The sequence below is a fragment of the Zootoca vivipara genome, chromosome 7 (genome assembly GCF_965207765.1).
Source record: "Zootoca vivipara chromosome 7, rZooViv2.hap1.1, whole genome shotgun sequence".
Classification (NCBI taxonomy): Eukaryota; Metazoa; Chordata; class Lepidosauria; order Squamata; family Lacertidae; genus Zootoca; species Zootoca vivipara.
Genome location: NC_142590.1, coordinates 6,237,489 through 6,258,651, shown reverse-complemented (window position 1 = coordinate 6,258,651; position 21,163 = coordinate 6,237,489). Strand labels below are relative to the sequence as shown.

Below are 21,163 nucleotides of genomic sequence, written 5' to 3'. Positions count from 1 at the left end.
TTTGGAGGTCTTTAAGCAGAGGCTTGACAGGCATATGTCAAGAATGCTTTGATGGTGTTTCCTGCTTTGCAGGGGTTTGGACTGGATGGCCCTTGTGGTCTCTTCCAACTCTATGATTCTATGATTCTAAGATTTTATTGATTGCAGCTTCCCAAGAAGACTCCAGGAAATATTTTTCTTTTTCTCTTCTCTTTGGCCTTTGCCCCTTCCTCCTTCTAACTGTGTCCTTAAGTACCCCCAAACCCTGCCCCTTACAGGATACTCCTTCTACAGATTTTACTATAGACCCAATGATGAAAAACATTGAACCCAAATCCTCATGACCACAAAACTATTTATTACCTGCAACTACAGACACCAGAGTTTTCAAAGTGGCCACAACAATCTCATTCCAAAAGGATATGGACTGACAGGGCGGGGAGTTGAATTGTAAGGACATTTTCTCAAAATCACACGATTTCCTCAGAGACATCCAACTGGGGTGGAATTAATAATTTGTAGGTTTTGTGTATTATGTGTTATTATGTAGGGGGTGGAGGGCTGACAAAGGGGGGAAAGTTGAATTGCAAGGACATGCTATCTCTCTAATCTCAAGACTTTGATTTAGGATTGGAAGAATAAGGAAAAGCAACAAGGTTTGACTTCAAGATATGCAACTGATATATAAATGTTTTGTGTTGTGTGATCTTATGCAGAAACATTGAACTATTTTTGTGTACATGTAAATGTCACTTCCACAAAGGGGGGAATTTTGTGTGTAATTGTTTTTTTATGTTTAATGTATAAGTATGTTATTGTATAGTATCTTATTCCTTACACACCCAATGGAGGATTCTCATGTTTTCTAATAGATCAGGTTATTGCGTAGTCCAATATTTAGATTAAGATCAATTTATGACTACATTCCCTTATCTCACCTAGCACTTTGTAGTATGCCAGCCTTCTTACACATTTTTAGATTGTTTTAAATCCATTTTACCAAGGAGAAGCTTCACTTCAGGATCCATGAAAACATTTGATACATTATGGTATGCATGCTTTGATTTAACAGGAATGATTCCTTATCGAGTTAAAATTGACCTATTTGGACAAGTGCCCTTCTTAGAATGGTTTTTACGGATTGGTTTGAAAAGTTGAAAACCATGGCGCTATCTAAATTTTAATTGGCCTCAGTTTGGATTGGCCATGTATCCCAGGTGCAATGAACTTTCTCTGGTCCCCTCAGAACAACTGAGCAACTTTCCTAGAGTGCAAGACCAACGCCAATAAATAATAATGCAATCCCATTGAAGGCAAAGGCAAAGACATTTCTCTCACGGCGTGTCCAAACCTTATGTCAGGGACAAGGCAACATGGTCAAAAGAAAAGCCCTAAGGGGATTTCGCCAGGAGTTGTTGCTGTGCGTATGTTGGAGGTGTGGGACCAGAAAACTAACTTTGGCACCTGAGAACACACAAAAAGGCAGAAACAAAGCAGAATGCATTTTTCAATCATTGCTGAACCTTCCTGATAAATGTAAAGCATAGACCACTATTGAGAAAATGTTTCTTTCAACATGCTAGAATGCTATAAGTAATTTTAGTAACAAAATGCAACATGTGTTATTTTATGTCATATCCTATGTCCAGGTATGTGCATTCCTACACTTCCAAATAGCCTAAAGGGACCTGACATGCAAGGCTTTGAGATTTACACAAAGACGTCCATTTCCAATAAAACAGGGTTAATAATGAATGTGAGGCAATAATTTTTGTACCAAAAATTAAGCCTCAAAGGGAGGATATTGTTGTAAATTTTAAGGTTTTATATATATATAAATATATATAATTGTTCATAAACATGTACATGAATGTACAGGCACATTTCTAAAGCAGCACAGGAAGACAGGCCTGACTGACACCATTTTGACTCTCTCTGACCAGAATCACACACACATTTCCACATGACTACCAACTTGGGAGCCATAATCCTGTAAGCCAGAGGCTCTGCCAACTGGACATTTCCCCATCAATGATGCCAGACTGCTAGCCATCTCTTTCACAATGGAAGACTCCTCCGAACAAAAGATAGTGAACAACTTTTAGGAAACTGTTAATTTCTCTTTGTGTTTAGGAATTCACACCTGGGAGGGGTGAGAGGACTAGGAGAGGTGTCAAAGGTGCTCAGATTTCTACCTTGAACCCTCCCTTTTTGTGAGGTATTGATTACGTAGCTGTGATGTAAGGTAAAGGTAAAGGGACCCCTGACCAGTAGGTCCAGTCGTGACCGACTCTGGGGTTGCGCGCTCATCTCGTATTATTGGTCGAGGGAGCCAGCGTATAGCTTCCAGGTCATGTGGCCAGCATGACAAAGCCGCTTCTGGCAAACCAGAGCAGCACATGGAAACACCATTTACCTTCCCGCTGTAGTGGTTCCTATTTATCTACTTGCATTTTGACGTGCTTTCGAACTGCTAGGTTGGCAGCAGCTGGGAGCAAGCAATGGGAGCTCACCCCGTCACAGGGATTCGAACCGCCAACCTTCTGGTCAGCAAGCCCTAGGCTCAGTGGTTTAACCACAGCGCCACCAGGGAATGATGTATTTAGGGGGTGTTTCTTGGTGATGGGAAAACTGATAAAAGTGGAGGTTCTCTTTTGTTCTGGGTTCCTTCCTTGATCTCTTGTGTGAGGGGAAGGACCCTGTTGCAACAGCAAAAATAAAGGCTTTGCTTCTCAAAATTCTCTGGTTGGCCTCTGTTACATTCTCCGACCGATGGAGAACCCAATAATGGAATAAGAGCAGATTTTTGCTTATTTCACATAAGGCATCAAAATTGCCAATAAAAGTTTAAAACATCAGAAAAAATCAGCAGATAAGCTAAAAACATATTAAGACACACTTCAATTTCTACATTGTCTGGATAGGCAAAATGTTTTTAGCAGGTGCCAAAAGGAATACAGCAACACTTTATTGTGGACGTTTAAAGGCGCCACTATATGCCAACACCAAAAGAAGGCTGCAGGCGAGTTCTGCGAAATACTGTAATTTATAAAACGGACATACTTTTTTTCCATGACGCCATACTCAAAACTTTTTACGTACATTTGTTTAAAAGTCACAGCAAGGTTAAAATACTATCCGAAAAGCCCAGTAACACAACACATAGCAATAAATGCTTGTGAATCAGGAATGTCAACAGAATAAAAGGCACAGGCTCCCTTTTTCAACAGAGGGAAAGGAATGTGTGTGTGTGGGGGGAGAGAGAGAGAGAGAGAGAGAGAGAGAGAGAGAGAGAGAGACCATGAGTCTTGCACATCAATTACCTTGTAGAACATTCTGTCAGCAAAGCGCAGCATCTCAGCAAAAGCATTCAGCCAGCAGTGAAAGAGCAAAAAATATAAGAATATTGTCATCAATGTACCTGGGGAGCAAAGAAGAAAACATGTATTTCAGGCTAATTTATTTCATTCATGTGGAGGGGGAAATGGCTTGCCCTCCCCCCTCTGTATTGCTCCCCAAGTTTCCATAAACGCTCTAGAATAGCAAACCCTTGAAATAGAAGTAATGAAAGTACTGATTGACCTTGCTTAGGACAATATCTGAGGATGTTTGCTCTTGACCATTTGCTAATGCAGTGTTGGGCAAAGGGTTGTTGATCTGATGCCACGGATACTGTACTGCAAAAGCTCTGTGAGGGGCAAATGGCAGCAAATAAGCTAGCAAGGATAAGAAATGGACCTAGCAATAAAGATCATTAAATATTGTTAATGTGTAAATGTATAAATATGTACATTAGTTGCTTTGTCATATTTGCTCAAGTATTAATTAGCTTGAACCTTTATAAATATGCTGTAAATAGAAGACGTATAATGTTGCACTTGTGTTTTCAGGCCACGAACTGAGCAAGCAGGCTCTCCCATCTCTCTGGAGGGGAGGGGGGACTCAATGAGGAATTTAAAAAAATAAAAAAGGGAGTTTACCAGATGAGTGACAATAGGCTGCAGCAAAGGGGTGGGGAGGAAAACATCACAGAAAATGGGTTGAGAAGTCAAGAACAGAAAATGAATCTCTTTTAAAAAATGTATTGGAATGTTATGTGTAAAATGTTCAGAAATTTAACAAAATATTATTTAAAAGATTGTTAATGTTTTTAATGTTTTAGATCAGGGGTCCCAGACTACGGCCCCAGGGCCGGATGCGGCCCAATTGGCCTCCCAATCCGGCCCGCGGCGCCCCCCGCCGCCCGCTGCCGCCGCCCGCTCTTTCGGCGCGCTGCACGGCGGCGCACTTCCAGATCGGAAAAAATAGCCGAAAATAGTTTCTGCGCATGCGTATGGGCCTCTCCCGACCCAGAAGAGGTCATTTCCGGTGCACTTCCGGGTTGGGGGAGGTGCACTTCCGGGTTGGGGGAGGCCATACGCACGCGCACAAACAATTTTCGACAATTTTTCCGGCCTGGAAGCGCGCCACCGCGCCAGTAAATGGGTGTGCACATGCGCACTGGCGCGCACTCCCCCACCCTCCGGCCCACTGCGCGCGCACTCTCCCGCCCTCCGGCCCGCCGCACGATCGGCGCGGCGGGCACCGGCCCGAAGGCGGGTAAGCCTGGGGACCCCTGTTTTAGATAATTCAATGTAAAAAATATGTATTTCCGTTGCTTTAGTCATATTGGGTAAAGTATTAGTTAGCTTGAACCTTTAGATATATAAAAATGGGGGGGGGGAGATATAAAAATAGGGGGGAAAGGGAGTTTACCAAAAACAAACACTGGAGCCTTTTTGCTAGAGATTATATGGTTAGAAATTCAAAAAAGGATGGTTAAATTGTTTATGTATGTAAGTACAGCAGCTAGAATTCTTTATACACAGAAATGGAAAGATGAAAAAGTCCTTACTAAAGAGGAATGGATAATAATGTAATGAACCTATGTTGAATTAGCAAAGCTAACAGCTATAATAAGAGAATCTAATGCTGAGTACTTTTTTGAATAGAAGACCTTTTTGGATTTTTTAAAGAAACATTACAGGATGAAGAATCCACAACTAGGTTTTCAGCTAAGAGCAACAGAAAAAATTAGAGACAATTGTATTGTGATAAATGAGTGACAATAGGCTGCAGCATAAGGAAAACATCACAGAAAACGGATTGAGAAGTCAAGAACAGAAAAGAAATCTCTTTTAAAAAATGTATTGGAATGGTTTGTGTAAAATGTTCAGAAATTTAATAAAAGTGTAAAAGATTGATAATGTTTTAGATAATTCAATGTAAAAAATATGTATTTTTGTTTCTTTAGTCATATTTGCTAAAGTATTAGTTAGCTTGAACCTTTATACAGTCGTACCTCCGTTTACGTAACCCTCTGGTTATGTAAACTTCGGGATGCGTATGCGTACATGCACAGAAAAGGTCCTCCGGGTTGCGAAAACCTTGGGATCCGTCCGGACCTCCAAAATGGATCCCATCCACAACCAGAGGTACCACTGTACATATAAGAATAGAAGGTGCATAAAGTCCTTTACCAATATCAGACTATATAGACTAGAACAAGGAGAAAGAATCTGCTGTTTTAGTTAAAGATTAACTATTGTGTTTGTTTGTTTATTGTTTGACTTGTTTTGACTTGTTTGACTGTTTATTGTTTGACTTGGCTGTTCTGATCTGAGGCTAGTTTGTTGTATTAGTGATGACCTGTAAGGGGGTCTTGACCAGAGCATGAGGATGTCATGTCATGGCTAATGCATAATGGACAACATATAACTCGTATATTTAGCATGATGTAAGCTGTATGTGAAAGAATATAAAAGTGTCTTGAAACCTGTGATCCCACCATTTTATGGGATTTTCCTTGACTGCAGTATAGTTAATAAAAGGGTATTGTCTTGCTGGAATCCTTGGTTGCGTTTCATATTTAATGCCCTACCTTGGACGAACCTGGGGAGTGATTTGGCCCCCTCCTTTGACAATGACCATGTAAATACAGTGGTACTTCGGTTTACAAACATAATTGGTTCCAGAAGTCTGTACTTAACCTGAAGCACACTTAACCTGAAGTGAACTTTCCCAATGAAAGTAATGGGAAGTGGATTAATCCGTTCCAGACAGGTCCATGGAGTACTTAAACTGAAGCGTACTTAACCTGAAGCAAACTTTCCCAATGAAAGTAATGGAAAGTGGATCAATCTGTTCGAGACGGGCCGCGGAGTACTCAATCTGAAGCGTACTTAACCCAGGGTATGAGTGTAATTGGTTCCAGAAATCCGTACTTAACCTGAAGCATACGTAACCTGAAGCGAACTTTCCCACTGAAAGTAATGGAAAGTGGATTAATCCGTTCCAGACAGGTCCGCGGAGTACTTAAACTGAAAATACTCAAACCGAGGCATACTTAAACCGAGGTATGACTGTAACTGATTACCCTCCCATTAGGAACCATTGTCTGTTTTTTGACTGGCACCTAAAACAGACAATGATGGAGCCAGTTACAGGTAGGTAGCCGTGTCGGTCTGAGTCGAAGCAAAATAAAAAAATTCCTTCAGTAGCACCTTAAAGACCAACTTCAGGTATCTGAAGAAGTGTGCATGCACACGAAAGCTCATACCAAAATATAAACTTAGTTGGTCTTTAAGGTGCTACTGAAGGAATTTTTTTAATGATGGAGCCAGACACGCTTCCCTGTGGACCGCATTATACAAGCAGGGAGCCACCACTGAAAGGGTCTGTTTGCATGTTCCACCCTCCACTCCTCCCTAAGATATTTACGCAGTGACAAGGAGAGAGGAAGCCCTTGTGGTGTTGGGGTCCTGAGCCGCATGAGGATTTGTAAGTCAAAACCAGCACTTTGAACTGAGTCCAGAAACTAACGACTGCTTGCATCTCCAACACAAGACCAAAAAGCAGAGATGGATGAAGCAGGATTGCACCTGCTCCAGTCTACTTGTACTGATATTATTACATACTGCAAAAGCTGTTCAGAGAGAAGAGCAGTAGCTCACTGGTAGTGAGTGCATGCAAAAGGTAGAGCCAGGAAATCTTCCTTGTCTGGAAACCCTGGAGATCCACAGTTAAGATCATCCCACAGGCCATACTTTACCAGTTGTTGCCAGTTGTTTTTTATTTGTTGCTTAGATAAATTCCAGAATCAAAAGGGGCCCAGTATGACAAGCAGAAGCACTCACTTGGAAGTATGGTGTTGAAGATGCAAAGGACAAGCTCTCGTACATTAAAGTGCTCTCGACTATAGTTCCGAAATGCAGGTAAAAGGTGTTTGTCACATAAATAAGAAGTATAGAAGAGTGACCCAAGGACCTAGACAGGAGTAAAAAAAAAAAGCCCTTGATTATAAAAGTAGCACAGGAGGAAGCCATAAGAGAGAAAGCTGCACAGATCTAAGCTGAGTAAACATAATACAGTATAGAGTCTCTTCCAACTCTATGATTCTATGATTCTAAAGCACATGGCATTCCCCAAAGAATCCTGGGACGTGGACTCCCCCCCCCCCGAGTTCTAATTCCCAACACCCTTAATAAACTGCAGTTCCCAATATTATTGAAGGGGGGCAGGAAGCCATGTGGTTTAAATGTCTGGTGTGTATGCAGCCGTAGGCAACAGCTAACCAAAGGATTCAGTGCCACTACGATAGACCGTGCTTCTTTAAGATAAACGGCATTCCATGTGGGCTCCACCATGTTCAGACTCACCATGCCAGCAGTTGGGAGGGTAGGTGCACTTACAAGCAACAGAGTCAGCACACATTGGAAGCCTGTGTATATGTGGCAGCGCCGTCTTAAGCGCCCCTGTCGCCATGGTACGCCGGATCTCTCTGGCGCCCTTCCGCCCCGTTTCCCGGCGCGGTGGGCAGGTGGGCGCGGCGCTGCTGCGCGGCGGGCGGGCAGGCACAGCGCGATCTCTCCGGCGCCCTCCCGCCCCGTTTCCCAGCGCGGTGGGCAGGTGGGCGCCGCGCGCAGCGGACCGGCGGACTGGCCGGCCAGCGGGTGGGTGGGCGCAGCTCGCGGCGCCCTCCTGGCGGGCCAGCGCCATGGTGCCCTGCGCCACCGGGGGTCTACGACGAGCCGGCCCTGATATGTGGAGGGGCCCAGTTGGAACACCTGCTTTACCGACAGCAGCAGCAGCAGCCGTGGTAGTGGTTTCATTGTCCTGCAAGGAGCAGGTCCCACAAGTAGAGAGCTGATTAACAGAATGTTTAGGGAAGTTTTTAATGTTTAATAGATTATTGTATTTTAATATTCTGTTGGAAGCCGTCTGAGGAAATCCAGCCAGATGGCCGGGGTATGTATAAATAAATAAATAAATAAATAAATAATTTATATCTTTTTATTCCAGATTGTCCTTTGAACTTTTAGGATCTGTGACACTGCACAGCTAGCCTTCAACCATCCTTGAAATCAGCTGATCTGCTCCACTCAGCAAAATTAAAATACAATATACAGATGCTGCACTGTTCACAATTTCCTAAACTTTGGAAAACGTTTATTGATGATCAGAGGATTAGCACACAGACATTGGTTAAAAGTCAGTTTAGGAAGGCTTGTCATTTAGTACTATTGTATCCATGTGACCAGGCATGGAAGCTTCAGAAAGCTTTGTCTCTGTTTTCTCATGCCAAAATAAAAATAACTAATGCAGGCTTGTGCAGTCCAGTAGGCTAGTATATATTTTTATGAACCAGGAACTCTTAGCAGTTGTCAAGGCTTCAGAAACACAGGAATCCCAAAAGGAAGAGAAATATCTAACCTGTGCAAACATGGTAGCTACATAGCTCCATCTTATTGTAGGAGTTCTGAAAAGTAAAGGAAGTCACAGTCATTACACCTAAGTCAAGACAAGAGCTTGCTTGGCATCAGCTGAAACCTAATTTGTGATAATTTTACAAACAACTGCTAGACAGCAAGTCACTTTGAGTTACTTTCCATGATAAAGGCAACTAATAAGGTGCAATAAAAAAATAAAAGCAGAGCTGATGTAGTCTGCAGTAAACACAAACCAATTTCTCTTCCAGAACAGCAAATACTTATCGTAAGAAAGTCTGTTTGCTAGATATAACTTTGGTCAAACTGCATGTTTTACTAAATGTGCAGCTGCACTATTTTTTTTTAAATCAGTTTGTTATTTTGCATAAAGAAGGAAAGGAGTAGTTGAAGGCAATAGGATATATAAATTGGAGAAAATGAAAAATAGAAAGATAACCCTCTATAACTTCTACAAAGGAACTCTAGAACAGCGTTTCTCAACCGCTGTTCCGCGGCACACTACCCTGTTTCTCATATTTTAAGACATACCCATAAAATAAGCCATAGCAGGATTTTTAAGCATTCAAGGAATATAAGCCATACCCCGAAAATAAGACATAGTGATAGGCGCAGCAGCAATGCCGGCCGCGGCAGGAGGAGGAGGAAAAAAATAAGACATCCCTTGAAAATAAGCCATAGTGTGTTTTTTTGAGGAAAAAATAAATATAAGACATGTCTTATGAGAAACACGGTAGTGTGCCGCGAGACGCTGGCTGGTGTGCCGCGACGTGCGACGACGAGAAGGGCGATTTGCATTGTCACGTGCCTGGCGGCCGCCAATAGTCAACACTGACCCGCCGGAAAGGAAGCCGGCCGGGTCACGACGCAGGGCGAGCACAGCTCTCAACAGCCACCACCACGGGAGGGTGGTTTTAGACAAACTTAAAGAAGCTGGCTGGATGAGCTCAACCTGAAACTTGCCTCGTGATTTTGTTCATGGAACAAGTGTGCCTTGGCCCAAAAAAGGTTGAGAAACACTGCTCTAGAACCCTATATATATATAAAAAACCCCATCAAAACCTATGAAGAGCACCTGTTATTGGAACCAGAAGCAAAAAACTCTGGTGTGCTCAAAAGAGATATGCATTGAGCCAATGCATTTTGGATCCTACTAGGCCTGCTCCGGGAGAATTCAGAGAAACTGTTGTGTATTGAGTCAAAGGACTTTATATCTGTATTATTATTGTCTGTATTTGCATTAGGATAAAGTGCCTTTTGGTTCCAGAGGGTACAGCTACTATTGGTTCATTTAAGCTGCTGTATTTGGATCCTCTGTCTTATTGGTTTCCTCCAAAAGGCAGCACTGTGATTGCCTGATATTGTTCCCTCCAAAATGTATCCCTTTCTAGCTAGTTCCCTGTCCCTATAAATGTAGCCTTCCTTCCCTCAGAGTCAGTCTTGTTTACTTTAATAAAGAAGTGTTACTAGAGAACTGTCTCCAGCATATTATGTCAAGAGAGCTGAAATCACAAACCCCACGTCACAACTAAACAAACCTAACCTTTACACAGAGACGACCCACTGAAATTCATGACCATGGGTTAAGTTAGAGACCCAGCAGTGGATGAGGCCAGAGGCAAAAGTGAGTGGAGCAATAGATAAAGAGGCTCAGAGGCCAGTGGAGTAGTGTGGGTTGCCCAGGGCCACGAGGAGAGGTTTGGTGGAGGGAGGGAAACAGACAAGTGTATGCATGCACATTCAACTGCCTAATACTGTTTGCATCACCCAGGAGACATAGAAGAGTCGTTCTGTGGTCTGGAGAGGTCACTCCTGGTTTGAATGGAGAAGCTGTTTTCAATGGATCCCAGTGACAGAAGAGGCTGCCCCGGGTGTTGAACTTTTGCATCCATAACAATTTTGCACCCAGGGCAACCGTGCCTGTGGCCCCACCATGCTATGCCACTGCAGAGGATCGCACCTGCCCCCTGGGCCTGAGGTTCCCAACCCGTGTATTATGCCCTCTGTCATGAAGCATGCATCCAGTCCAACCTTGCAATCACAATGGCTATAAGAATTGCCAAGTCACAACGGAGCAACTACATTGACATTACCGGGGATATTCGTCTCTGTAAATAAGGGTGGGAGCAAAGAGGAAATACAGGTACTGGGAAACTTTAGGAACCTGGATGGTGTCTGAAAAAGCAGAACAGAGAGAGTCGTTTAGTACCAGATAATGCCACACTAAAAAAATAAACCCCATAGGGTTCCATCCTTTTTTCTACGGGTCTCAAACTGTTTATTAATGCTTGAGTTTAGCAATACAGTAATACATTTTGAGATGGCTTATATGCCATTCTTATCCGACATTTTTTTTACATTGAGCAAGACAAATTCCTTACCCCATGTTTAACGCCCCCCCCCAATAAACCCTCTATTGTCAGAGCACTTTCCCCTGTTCCACTAAACCTAGAATTCTCTTATATCCTTTGCAAGAAGTGTACTCCCATTCCAATAAGCATTAGGAGACTGACAAATTGCATAGCATTGGTAATCTTGCAAAACATGGGGAGGCCCATACAGACATTCTTCGAAACTAGAACAGATATTTGAATTGTCTCCATATCACAGAAGCCAACCCTCAGAACAGGAAGAGGGGAGGGAGCCTTAATTCTCACAGCTGTACGATTATTGTAGAAAACAGTCACTCACTTGTTTTCTGTGGCATAAAGGAAAGTATTCGAGGAGTATTCTCCCTGATAAAAGAGTAGATTTTCATCAGCAGACGCACCTAAAGGAGTGGAATAACAGATAAAACGTATTTGACACCTTACAATTAAGGGAGAGATAGTCCAGAAGGATACCATGGTTAATAGCATCAAAAACTCCTCTGCCTCTCTTTTGATGGAGAGACCAAAGCAGATTCAGTCTCAAACCAGATCAGCACTCAGAATGCAAGAGGTCGAGATAATCAGTATCCTCCAAGAATGCTTCCAGTTGTACTGGCATTACTCTCTCGATCACCGTACTTCCAGAACCTTAAGAATTATGGTGAGTTTCTTTTTGCATCTGACCATTTCTAACACTCTAAGGCCCAATCTCTTGGAAAAAAAGAAAACTTGTCACTGTTAATATTACCACAAGTCAGACAGAAGCAAAAGTGGAATATGCACACAAAATTACAGGTTAGCGAAGGAATTACATTCTGTTAAGAAGCAGCATTTTGCTAATTTAAACTTTGTGAAATGACCTTTAGCTACATCCACAAGAAACTAGCTCTCCAGATGAAACTCACCTGCTCAAGTATCACTATGAAAGCAGAGGCTGGTGGTAAATTGTAGACAATGGCTATGTAAGCTGGTCCCACTCCAAGCCCAAATATCTGGAAGATCATGAAGAGACCCCCAAAGAAAGTGGAGCGGATTGTCTTGTGGGAGGAACCATGGTAGCCCTGGGCCCACAGCAGGAACAGCCCATAGGGCACAGTCAGGGTGAACAGGAACATGTAAAGCCAAGTGGAAGCAACGACAGAACCTTTGCCAAAAGTGTAGACCAGGAGATCAAACTCCAGCACCGACCTTCAAAAGAGATTCAAACAACACAGAAAGTTAAAATCATATACTTGGATTAAAATATATATTCCATCAGCTGAAATCAGTAACAGTTAAGGAATTCTATAATGAAAGTTGAGGTTCTGTAATTTTAATCTGTTTTAGTATTCTAAGTTTTGTATGTTTTAGAGCAGTGGTCCTCAACCCCCGGGCCACGGACCGGTACCGGTCCGTGGATCATTTGGTACTGGGCCGCTCAAGGAACATTTAATTACAATTAAATTAAAATTATTAAATCAAAACAATCTAAATAAAATATAAACAATCAACGTCCTCCCCTCAGCGGGCCGCAGTAAAATGATCAAACGTTGACTGGTCCGTGGCGATAAAAAGGTTGGGGAGCACTGTTTTAGAGTATGGTTGTGATATTTTTCATGATTTCATTTCATATCTTTTATCTTTGAGGTTCCTTTTAGAATCAGGCAGTGTATAAATCTTATGAAATGAATACTGAACTTAAGTATACTGTACACCCTATGGATTTATATTGCACAGAACATTGTAAAATAAGAAAGCAAACACACAGATACAGACAGATACAACCCCTACAGAGATCCAGGACCCCTTGGATAAGCACACGCATGTGGGGAAACTTGTATTTATTGTGGCATAGCCTGCAGCCTTTCAGTCAGTACTGGCAGGGCTCCACACCTTCCAAGAATTGCATGCAGAACTTTGATTTTAAGTGCTGCTTGATTTTGACCAATCTGAATGCCTGATGGTTTCTTCAAATAAAACACTGGGGGTTGTACTCAATGCAAGGCTAAATAAGCAGCCCATTAGCGCAAGGATTCCTGCTTGTGCAACAGGACTCTCTCTGCCCGATCTCCCTGCCTGTGCCTCACATTCTCCCCAAATCTGCTCTAGATGGTTGGGGGAAAACCCAGAACAGATTTAGGGGGCATGCAGGGGAGGAGAAGGGGCAATCCTTGTGCTGATGGGATTATTCCTTAGCACTGCAGTGGATACGTGCCTAAAAGCCAAATCCTAAGTGTTCTCACTCAGAAGTAAGCCCCACTTGGTTCCAGTGAGATTGCTGAAAAGCATGCATAGCACTGCAGCTTCAAGTGCAGAAGAGCCACAAACACAAGCATGAGCAAACCATGGGTGGGGGCATGTTCTCATTCTCTAGGGTGCTCACGGACACAGGTTCCTTCCATGCACAGACTCTTGATGGTTCAGATAAAGCGATGCCAGTTTTATTAAAGCACAAATACATCCTCTTCTACCCTTTAGCTTCTCATCCACAGAATTATGTTATTACTGTCGTTTGCTGCCTTGTTATGGTAGAATTTAAACCAACAAAGAAAACCCAAAATTGAGTAAAATATGAACATGCACACACAGAATTCCAGAACAATAAAAAAGCACCAATAAAAACAGAATCTAGGATTAAAGTGAACTCTAAAGTCAGGCACGTGTGCATATATGCAACACACAGACAGCTTTGGGACTCTACTCTTGAAAGATTTTGGGGCATTTCAAATTATACTTCTACAATTTTGAGCTTTTCATTCTTGTAGACACGTTCCCTCACTTGGTCTATGTCTTTCCCCCAGTACAAGCACTTTGATACAATACTTGCTACGAGTTTTCTAGTTCAACTAAAAGCAAAGCAATACATTTTCATTGGTTCAGGTATGAAATGTCTCAAGTCCAACACTAAAACAAAACAAAAACAAACAAACCGCCAGCTCATCCCTTAAATATTTCCCTACCTTCCTTCATCAATAAAGTTTACTATGAGGGTGCTGAGAATGATCAAGATGAAGAAAGCAATGAACATGTGATGTATGGTCCGGATGTCTTCCACTTCAAATAGTTCACTGAGGAAAATAAGAAGTACATTAGAACATTTCAGGGGGTGGGGCTAAAATGCAGGACGTCCAGTGGTTAAACTTAGGAATCAAAAGCAGCAGGAATATGATCAGAAGATTTCCACAGGAGGATATGGCTGTGGCTTCCCTAGGCCATTTGCTTTTCCTCCTTCAAATGTAACATGGGATCACTCTTTTTCGGAGTGTAATTTCTCTACAAAATTACATATTTTCTACAAAATTCGCCTGTCAACAAATATAAGACCTTCACCACTTTTTAGAGGGGGTAGTGTGGAGAAAGAGATTCTCAAACTGTTTCCAACCAGGACGCTGAGAGTTTAGGTCCCCCTCCCCCCATGAGCCATTCTGACAGGTGGGGAGGAAAGCATTCAACTGCGAATCATCTGCCAAAACCATGACATCAGAGCAAGTCCTTTTCTTTGCCCGTACAATATGAAATCAAAACTGGGACAAGGCATTAAAAGCAGCAATGGTCAACTGTGCCTGCAAACCCAGTTTCCTGTGCCTGCGTGGATTGAAATCAAACCATGTCAGCAAAGGCACAAGACTTTGTAGGCACTGCCTACACTGACTTCTGGTGCAGCAAACCTGCTTTCAGCAGGGAACTACATCTTTACCTGCCCACAGAAGGACTCTGTTTGGGGAAGGTGGACTTGTGGGTCAAATTAGGATGCCAGACCAGGTCAGAAGATCGTTTCACACAGACATTCTGCCATTTTCCACCGACTGAAGCCTTTTGTAATCCCCACTCCATGCTATGTGAATATTTGGGTCTCAGAAGCTTAGAGTGCTTATTATTCATTTATTATTAAATTGATATCCCACCCTGCCTCCAAAGGAGCCCTGGAGAACACAGGACTGTATCATATCCAAGTCTGAACCTACTGGGCCAAGGTACTATTACGTTATGGGTTCTCCTGGGCTGTATATAAATGAAGTTAGGAACAAACATTATTGGAGAACCAGACCACCCATGGGGAGTCTGGATTGCCATTGGGCAATAGACATTCTATTCTGTAGACCAGTTTCTACAGAACAGAACAGCCTCTGTGAATACAGAATACAGCCACATCCAAGTTAGATTTTGGGATGTGCAATAGTCAAATGGCTAGAACATTTATAAAGGTTAGGAATACCTACTTTCAATCTACACAGTATAAAAATGAATGGGATCTACTGGGAGGGAGACGCGAGATGTGCAGATAAGCCACCCAGTGGATCAAGGGAATTTTAGCAAGGGCACCAGTGAAACATACTCACTCCAAGGCAGACTTTCTAGCAACAAAAACTTTTCCGTGTTCTAGAGATGCTCTTGATCCTCTGTGAAAAGAACAAATATTCAGCAACAAATTGTTAAGGAAAAATTCTGGGGTGAGACACTACTCAACAGCCCAGCTTGTCGGGGTGCGAGTCCCCCACGGGTCCATGCGGTCAGTAAAAGAAGGAAGTTCCAGCCAAGTAATTTAGAGCAAAACAGCAGTCTGTAGACCATGATCTTTATTGTTGCGAAACAGATCCCCACAGGAATAAGAACCCTGAGCATGGGTGACATCCTCTTTTAAAACTTCCCTCTTTCCCCCAGAATACACTTCGAGTAGCATCACTAATACACCATCACTACATCACTACATGTCACAAATGGGGAGGGGTATACAAGGGTTACAAAAGTTCAACATTAGGTCACTTTATCAGACACCTTTTCCATCACCTCTTAAGAGAAGCAGACACGAAGCAATGGATTCAAGCTAGAAGAAAGAAGATTCCACCTAAACATTAGGAAGAACTTCCTGACAGTAACAGCTGTTCGACAGTGGAATTGGCTGCCAAGGAGTGTGGTGGAGTCTCCTTCTTTGGAGGTCTTTAAGCAGAGGCTTGACAGCCATATGTCAGGAATGCTTTGATGGTGTTTCCTGCTTGGCAGTGGGTTGGACTGGATGGCCCTTGTGGTTTCTTCCAACTCTATGATTCTAAGTAACCATTTAAAACTCTTTACATATCCTTGCCTTTAGGACTTGTCTGGAGATGGGCTTTCAGAACACCTGACTTGCTAAACTGCCCCTGTGGGTGTCTATTGTTGCCCCCTTGGTCACTCCCTGGGTGGGGTGCCCTGTATATGCTCTCACACTTGGGGGATTATGGCGGGATGCCGTGTTCCTGCTGCCTACGTGACTTCTTGCTTCTTGGTTCATGGAGGGAGGTGGAGCCCAAATTCACCTTTCTTTAAGGATTAAAATGGCATTAGATGAGGTAGCAAAGTCGGTTAAAGTATGGATTTTCTACAAATCTATAAAGCTCGGTATCTTCCCTGAGCTGTCAAGTCAAAATGATATATTCAGGCATAATATTTGTAACATTTTAACAACTTCAAAGATGTGCCCCCCCCACACACCATTGCTGTAACAGAATCAACATTTCAACTCTGCTTCAGACTCAGCTAAGAGCCAACATACTTGCTTTTGAAGCCACCGTCTTTCTCGGCTGAGAAGGCAGGGGGCGAAGACTCCAGCTGAACGGACTTCGCAATCAAGCCATTTACGAATTCTGTAAAGTGGCTGTCGATCCGCTGCATGAAAGCTGGTTTCATTTGCTGATAAAATTTGGAGGAAGGAAGGAAGAGAAAAGAGAACACCTTAAGTATGATTCCTAAGTATTGCCTGTAATTTGCCTGCTAAAATGTAATGCAAGGCTGACTTCCTAACACCATGCTAACAACGAACGTGTCTCATTTCCTGACAACTGACTATATATTCTTGGACCCCAGTCAAAGTAATGGCCAGAGAGGCCAATGGTCAGCGCTGATGGGACTTCCTGGTCTAGCAACATCTGGTTCCCCATTCCTTTTTTTTAATAATATTTATTTTCCTTCACCAAATCTGTACATTTTTCCCCTCTTCATGCTTATTCACATATACATACATATACATTTGTTTATTACATTTTTCATACAATATCTCGAGTCTTCCTTTCCCAACAAAAAAGGGAAAGGAAGGAAAGAAAATAAACCAAAAGCAAAAAACAAAAAACAAAAAAATTATATACAAATATGAAAAATAAATAAATAATAATAATATTTTGTCTTTGGACTTCCTGTTATCTCCATCAGCATACTTTTTGCTCTTTTGTCATAGAATGTATATTCAATCCATGCTGTCTCTGTTTTTACATATCGTTTCACACTCCTATTGCTTTAAGTAACCCAATTTCTGCAAATCCAAACAATTTTCTTCCCTTTTTACTCAAACGCTATCATAGAAATTTTGTTCTCAGTGTATTTTCTAACATATTTCTTGTACCTATCCCACTTTTAAACAAATTCTTCTTTAACCTTTCCTCTCAAGCTGTTTGTTAACTGTGCCATTTTGGCAAATTCCTGAAGTTTATTTTGCCAATCTATAAGTTCTGGAGCTTCCTTTTCTTTCCATCCTTTGCCTAGCTGCCTCCCATCTTGCTTACAAATAAACTCACTCCACATATCTGACAGAAATCTGACCAGAAAACTGACTTGTTCTGCAGGGGCTTTTTGTTTTGTTTTTGTTATACTAGTCAAATACCAACCACATGCAAAACACACTCTTTTAGTCTATTAAATTTAAGGAAAGCCGACAAGTCCAAGAATAGGATGTAAGAAGGCACCATGATCAGGCCCGGCTCTAGGTGTAGTCCCGGTGGCGCGGGGTGCCAGGGCGCTGGGCCGGCAGGGGGGGACGCTGCGAGTCGAAGCCGTGCTGCATGCTGCAAGGGCGGGGGTGCCGGAGCGATCTCCGCGCCTCAGCGCCAGAGCGCCCGACCTGCTTGAGACGGCCCTGACCATGATCACCCACAAAATGCTCAGTTCTGGCTAACTCCCCACCATACACACAAAGATTCTTTAAACAGCTAACAGTTTAATGAACAGCTAACAGTTTAATGAAGTTGCTTCAAAGGTAGAACCCTGGCTAGCAGAACCCAATAAAAAGGTCTCTCACAACTCTACCCAATGTAGGGAAGAATGTCTAAAGAAATTAAACAGGGAAACACATTTCACTTAGGATTTCATTTTTAGAAGTTTAGCACTATGATTGCTTTGATGTGGCAATTTTATTTGGGTCTGTCTTATTTGGGTTTGAATTGCAGCAAGTTCTCTCTGCGTATCAGTCTGGCTCTGTTGATCTGTTGTTTAACTTCATCAGGTGGATATTTTAGTTCTAAAAAGGTTTGCTGTAGATCTCTTAGATGAGAGTCTTTGTCTGTAGAGTTGGAACAGATGCGGTTGTAACGTAGGGCCTGGCTAGATACAATGGATTGTTTGGTATCTTTGGGATGGTAGCTAGAAGCATGTAGATTTGTTTGTCGGTCAGTTGGTTTATATTATAAGGTGGTTCTATACGGCCATCCTGTATTTTTATAGTAGTGTCCAAAAAATGTATTTCTTGCATAGATTGGTTCATTTTTAGGTTGATGGTGGGGTGAAAGTCATTGAATGTCTGGTGGAAGGTAAAAAAGTAGCTCAAAGTAGCTAGCTGTCTTATTACAAAAGAATTTCAGAAATAGACTGGAAAGAGAAGTTGCTGAACTGCAACTTATTACCAAGCTTAAAACCATGGAGAGACCTGGTCTGAATAAAGGGATTGGATTCTTATCTCATTACAGCTGGCCCTGCCATGCATTGCTGTGGCTTAGTTTGTTAAATGGAGGGTCAGAGTCCCTCTTCAGACTCTCCTGGCTGTCAAGAGTCCCCGTTTTGTGTGTGTTATGTTTAGATAGGGGTATCCCTGTGTCTCCCCTCACTCTGTATCAACCAATTAGGTATGGGTCGGGGTTGGATTTGATCGGGGTTGGTTTGCTTGGATGGCGGGGTGGGGTTGGGTCTCTGGGGCTGGCTGGATCATGGGGTGGGTTTGATTTCGGTGTGGCGGATGCCGGGGGGGGGTTGGATCTCTGGGCCTGGCTGGATCGCAGGGTAGGTTTGATCAGGGTTGGTTTGCTTGGGCTTGATTTCAGTGTGGTGGATGCCGGGGGGGGGGGGTTGGATCTCCAGGGCTGGCTGGATCGTGGGGTGGGATTGATCAGGGTGGGTTTGCTTGGATTGCAGGGTGGGTTTGATTTTGGTGCGGTGGATGGCGGGGCAGGGTGGATCTCGGTGTGGTGTGTGGATCTCGGGGCTGGGGTTGTCCATTGGTCCTAAATTTCGTTAGTCGGTCTGGATCTCGGCAGACTGCCTGGATCACGTGGGAATATGCTCCTATTCCGCCTATTCCTTTGATGTCCACTGGAGGTTGCTATTTATTTTGACACAAAATCAGGTATATACCTGCCTTAGGTGTGCCGTCTGACTTTGTGGCCAAATTTGATGGCAATCGGGCAAGCGGCTTCGGAGAAAGGTGGGCATTGACAAAATGCATGTTCTACATTTATTTTATATATATACCGGTATATACCTGTGTTTCCCATATTTTAAGACACTGTCTTATATTTATTTTACACAAGAAAATTACCCTATGGCTTATGGACCTTTGGAGCCAGTCCCTTGGGGTGTGATTGAAAGCCCCGGCATTGCGGGTGGTGGTGGTGGGGAAGCAGAGCATTCCTTTTCGGGAGGAGGAGGCAGACACCCGGAACCAGCGGCTGCTGCAGCCCCAACAAAGCGTGCAGCAGCGCCGCTCGTCCCGAGGCAGCGGGACCCAGCAGTAGCGCCGTCCTTGTCCTCCTCCTGCTGCTGCTGCCCGGCTGGGCTCCGGCTGTCCCCGCCCAGCCTCCTCCACGGCCCCCAGGGGCGAGCAGCGGCCTCGCCTCCGCCTGGCCCGGCAGTAACAGCAGCAGCAACAGCAGCAGGAGGACGAGGGCAACGCTGCTGCTGGGTCCCGCTGCCTCGGGGCGAGCAGCACTGCTGCGTGCTTTGTCAGGGCTGCAGCAGCCGCCGTTTCCGGGCACCTCCTGCCTCCTGCCACGGCTGGCATTGCTGCTGCTGACTTGGCACTCTTCTTCCACGTGGCAGTAGCCAGTTCCGGGCGCTAACCCGGCAGATGTCCTCCTCCTCCTGCGGCCGGCGTGCTGGGTCCCGCTGGCTGGCTGGGCGGGCGCTCATGGTCTCACTCCGCGCAGCACGGAGGTATGACTTATTTTCAGGGGCTGTCTTATATTTTACAAATGCTTAAAAAGCCTGCTACGGCTTATTTTATGACTACGTCTTAAAATAGGGGGAACACGGTAGATACATGATAAAGCTATCTTTAGCCATCTCACCCCTTGCTTTTTCCTGTAAGACCAATTGCAGTCGTTAACAGTCATCAACAGCTATCAGGCAGTCAATCACCCTTTTCCACCACCCTTCTGAGTAATACTCCGCCCCACCCTCTCACTACCGGTTATATATAAGCATCTAGTGACTTCTGTTTCAGTGTATCCGAAGAAGTGTGCATGCACACAAAACCTCATGCCAATGACAAACTTAGTTGGTCTCTAAGGTGCTGCTGGAAGGAATTTTTTTTATTCCAGTCCCAGCTTACCAAAACACTGATATGCAGCTCTTGTGGCTCTAGCTGTACTAAATATGAGCAGCAATGCTTTGGCTAGTGATAGATAGCCAGTCTGTGAAACTTTCTTCTTCTTAAAAGACTTTTATTTTTCACATACTGTGCAACAGCAAATATTTGAGAACGTATCTGCTTTCTCATGCACTCACGATTCTGTTTTGTCCTGCTTTTCCTTTAATGCATTTAAACACACATTTCTCTCTCAAGATTTCTAAATGCATTTTGATATGCTTTCTTAGCGAAGAGCTGGCATATTTGAGAAATGTGAAAGTGGGTGAATAGTTTAAGTTTCAATCAGGCCAGAAGGTGCAGATCAGGTTGTTATTGTTGGCATCCATCTGTCTCTTGAGACAATGAAGCGTGCCTCCGGGGATCTAACCAAATCAGGTTATTTATACTGTAGTGGAAATCACAAAGAATGAATTCCTTAAGTATCCCACTTGCTAACAGACTAGCCACCTCCTGTGCCCTACAACAGC

At 43.4% G+C, this 21,163-nt stretch overlaps 1 protein-coding gene across 3 annotated transcripts in view; it reads right to left on the bottom strand.

Moving 5' to 3' along the window:
- The window catches only part of LOC118088449 (sterol O-acyltransferase 1), a 51,331-nt gene that overhangs the window by 10,571 nt on the left and 19,597 nt on the right, over positions 1-21,163 (bottom strand). For all 3 annotated transcript variants that reach the window (XR_015950942.1, XM_088673706.1, XM_060276623.2), the window contains exons 4-12: positions 16,623-16,759; positions 15,433-15,492; positions 14,053-14,160; positions 12,019-12,301; positions 11,436-11,514; positions 10,838-10,919; positions 8,731-8,776; positions 7,155-7,284; positions 3,303-3,400 (exon numbers count right to left, since the gene is read on the bottom strand). Coding sequence is in view for 2 of the 3 variants with exons in the window: in XM_088673706.1 (XP_088529832.1) it covers positions 3,303-3,400; positions 7,155-7,284; positions 8,731-8,776; positions 10,838-10,919; positions 11,436-11,514; positions 12,019-12,301; positions 14,053-14,160; positions 15,433-15,492; positions 16,623-16,759 (1,023 nt within the window). In the remaining variant the exon portion in view is untranslated. The remainder of the gene's footprint in view (positions 1-3,302; positions 3,401-7,154; positions 7,285-8,730; positions 8,777-10,837; positions 10,920-11,435; positions 11,515-12,018; positions 12,302-14,052; positions 14,161-15,432; positions 15,493-16,622; positions 16,760-21,163) is intronic.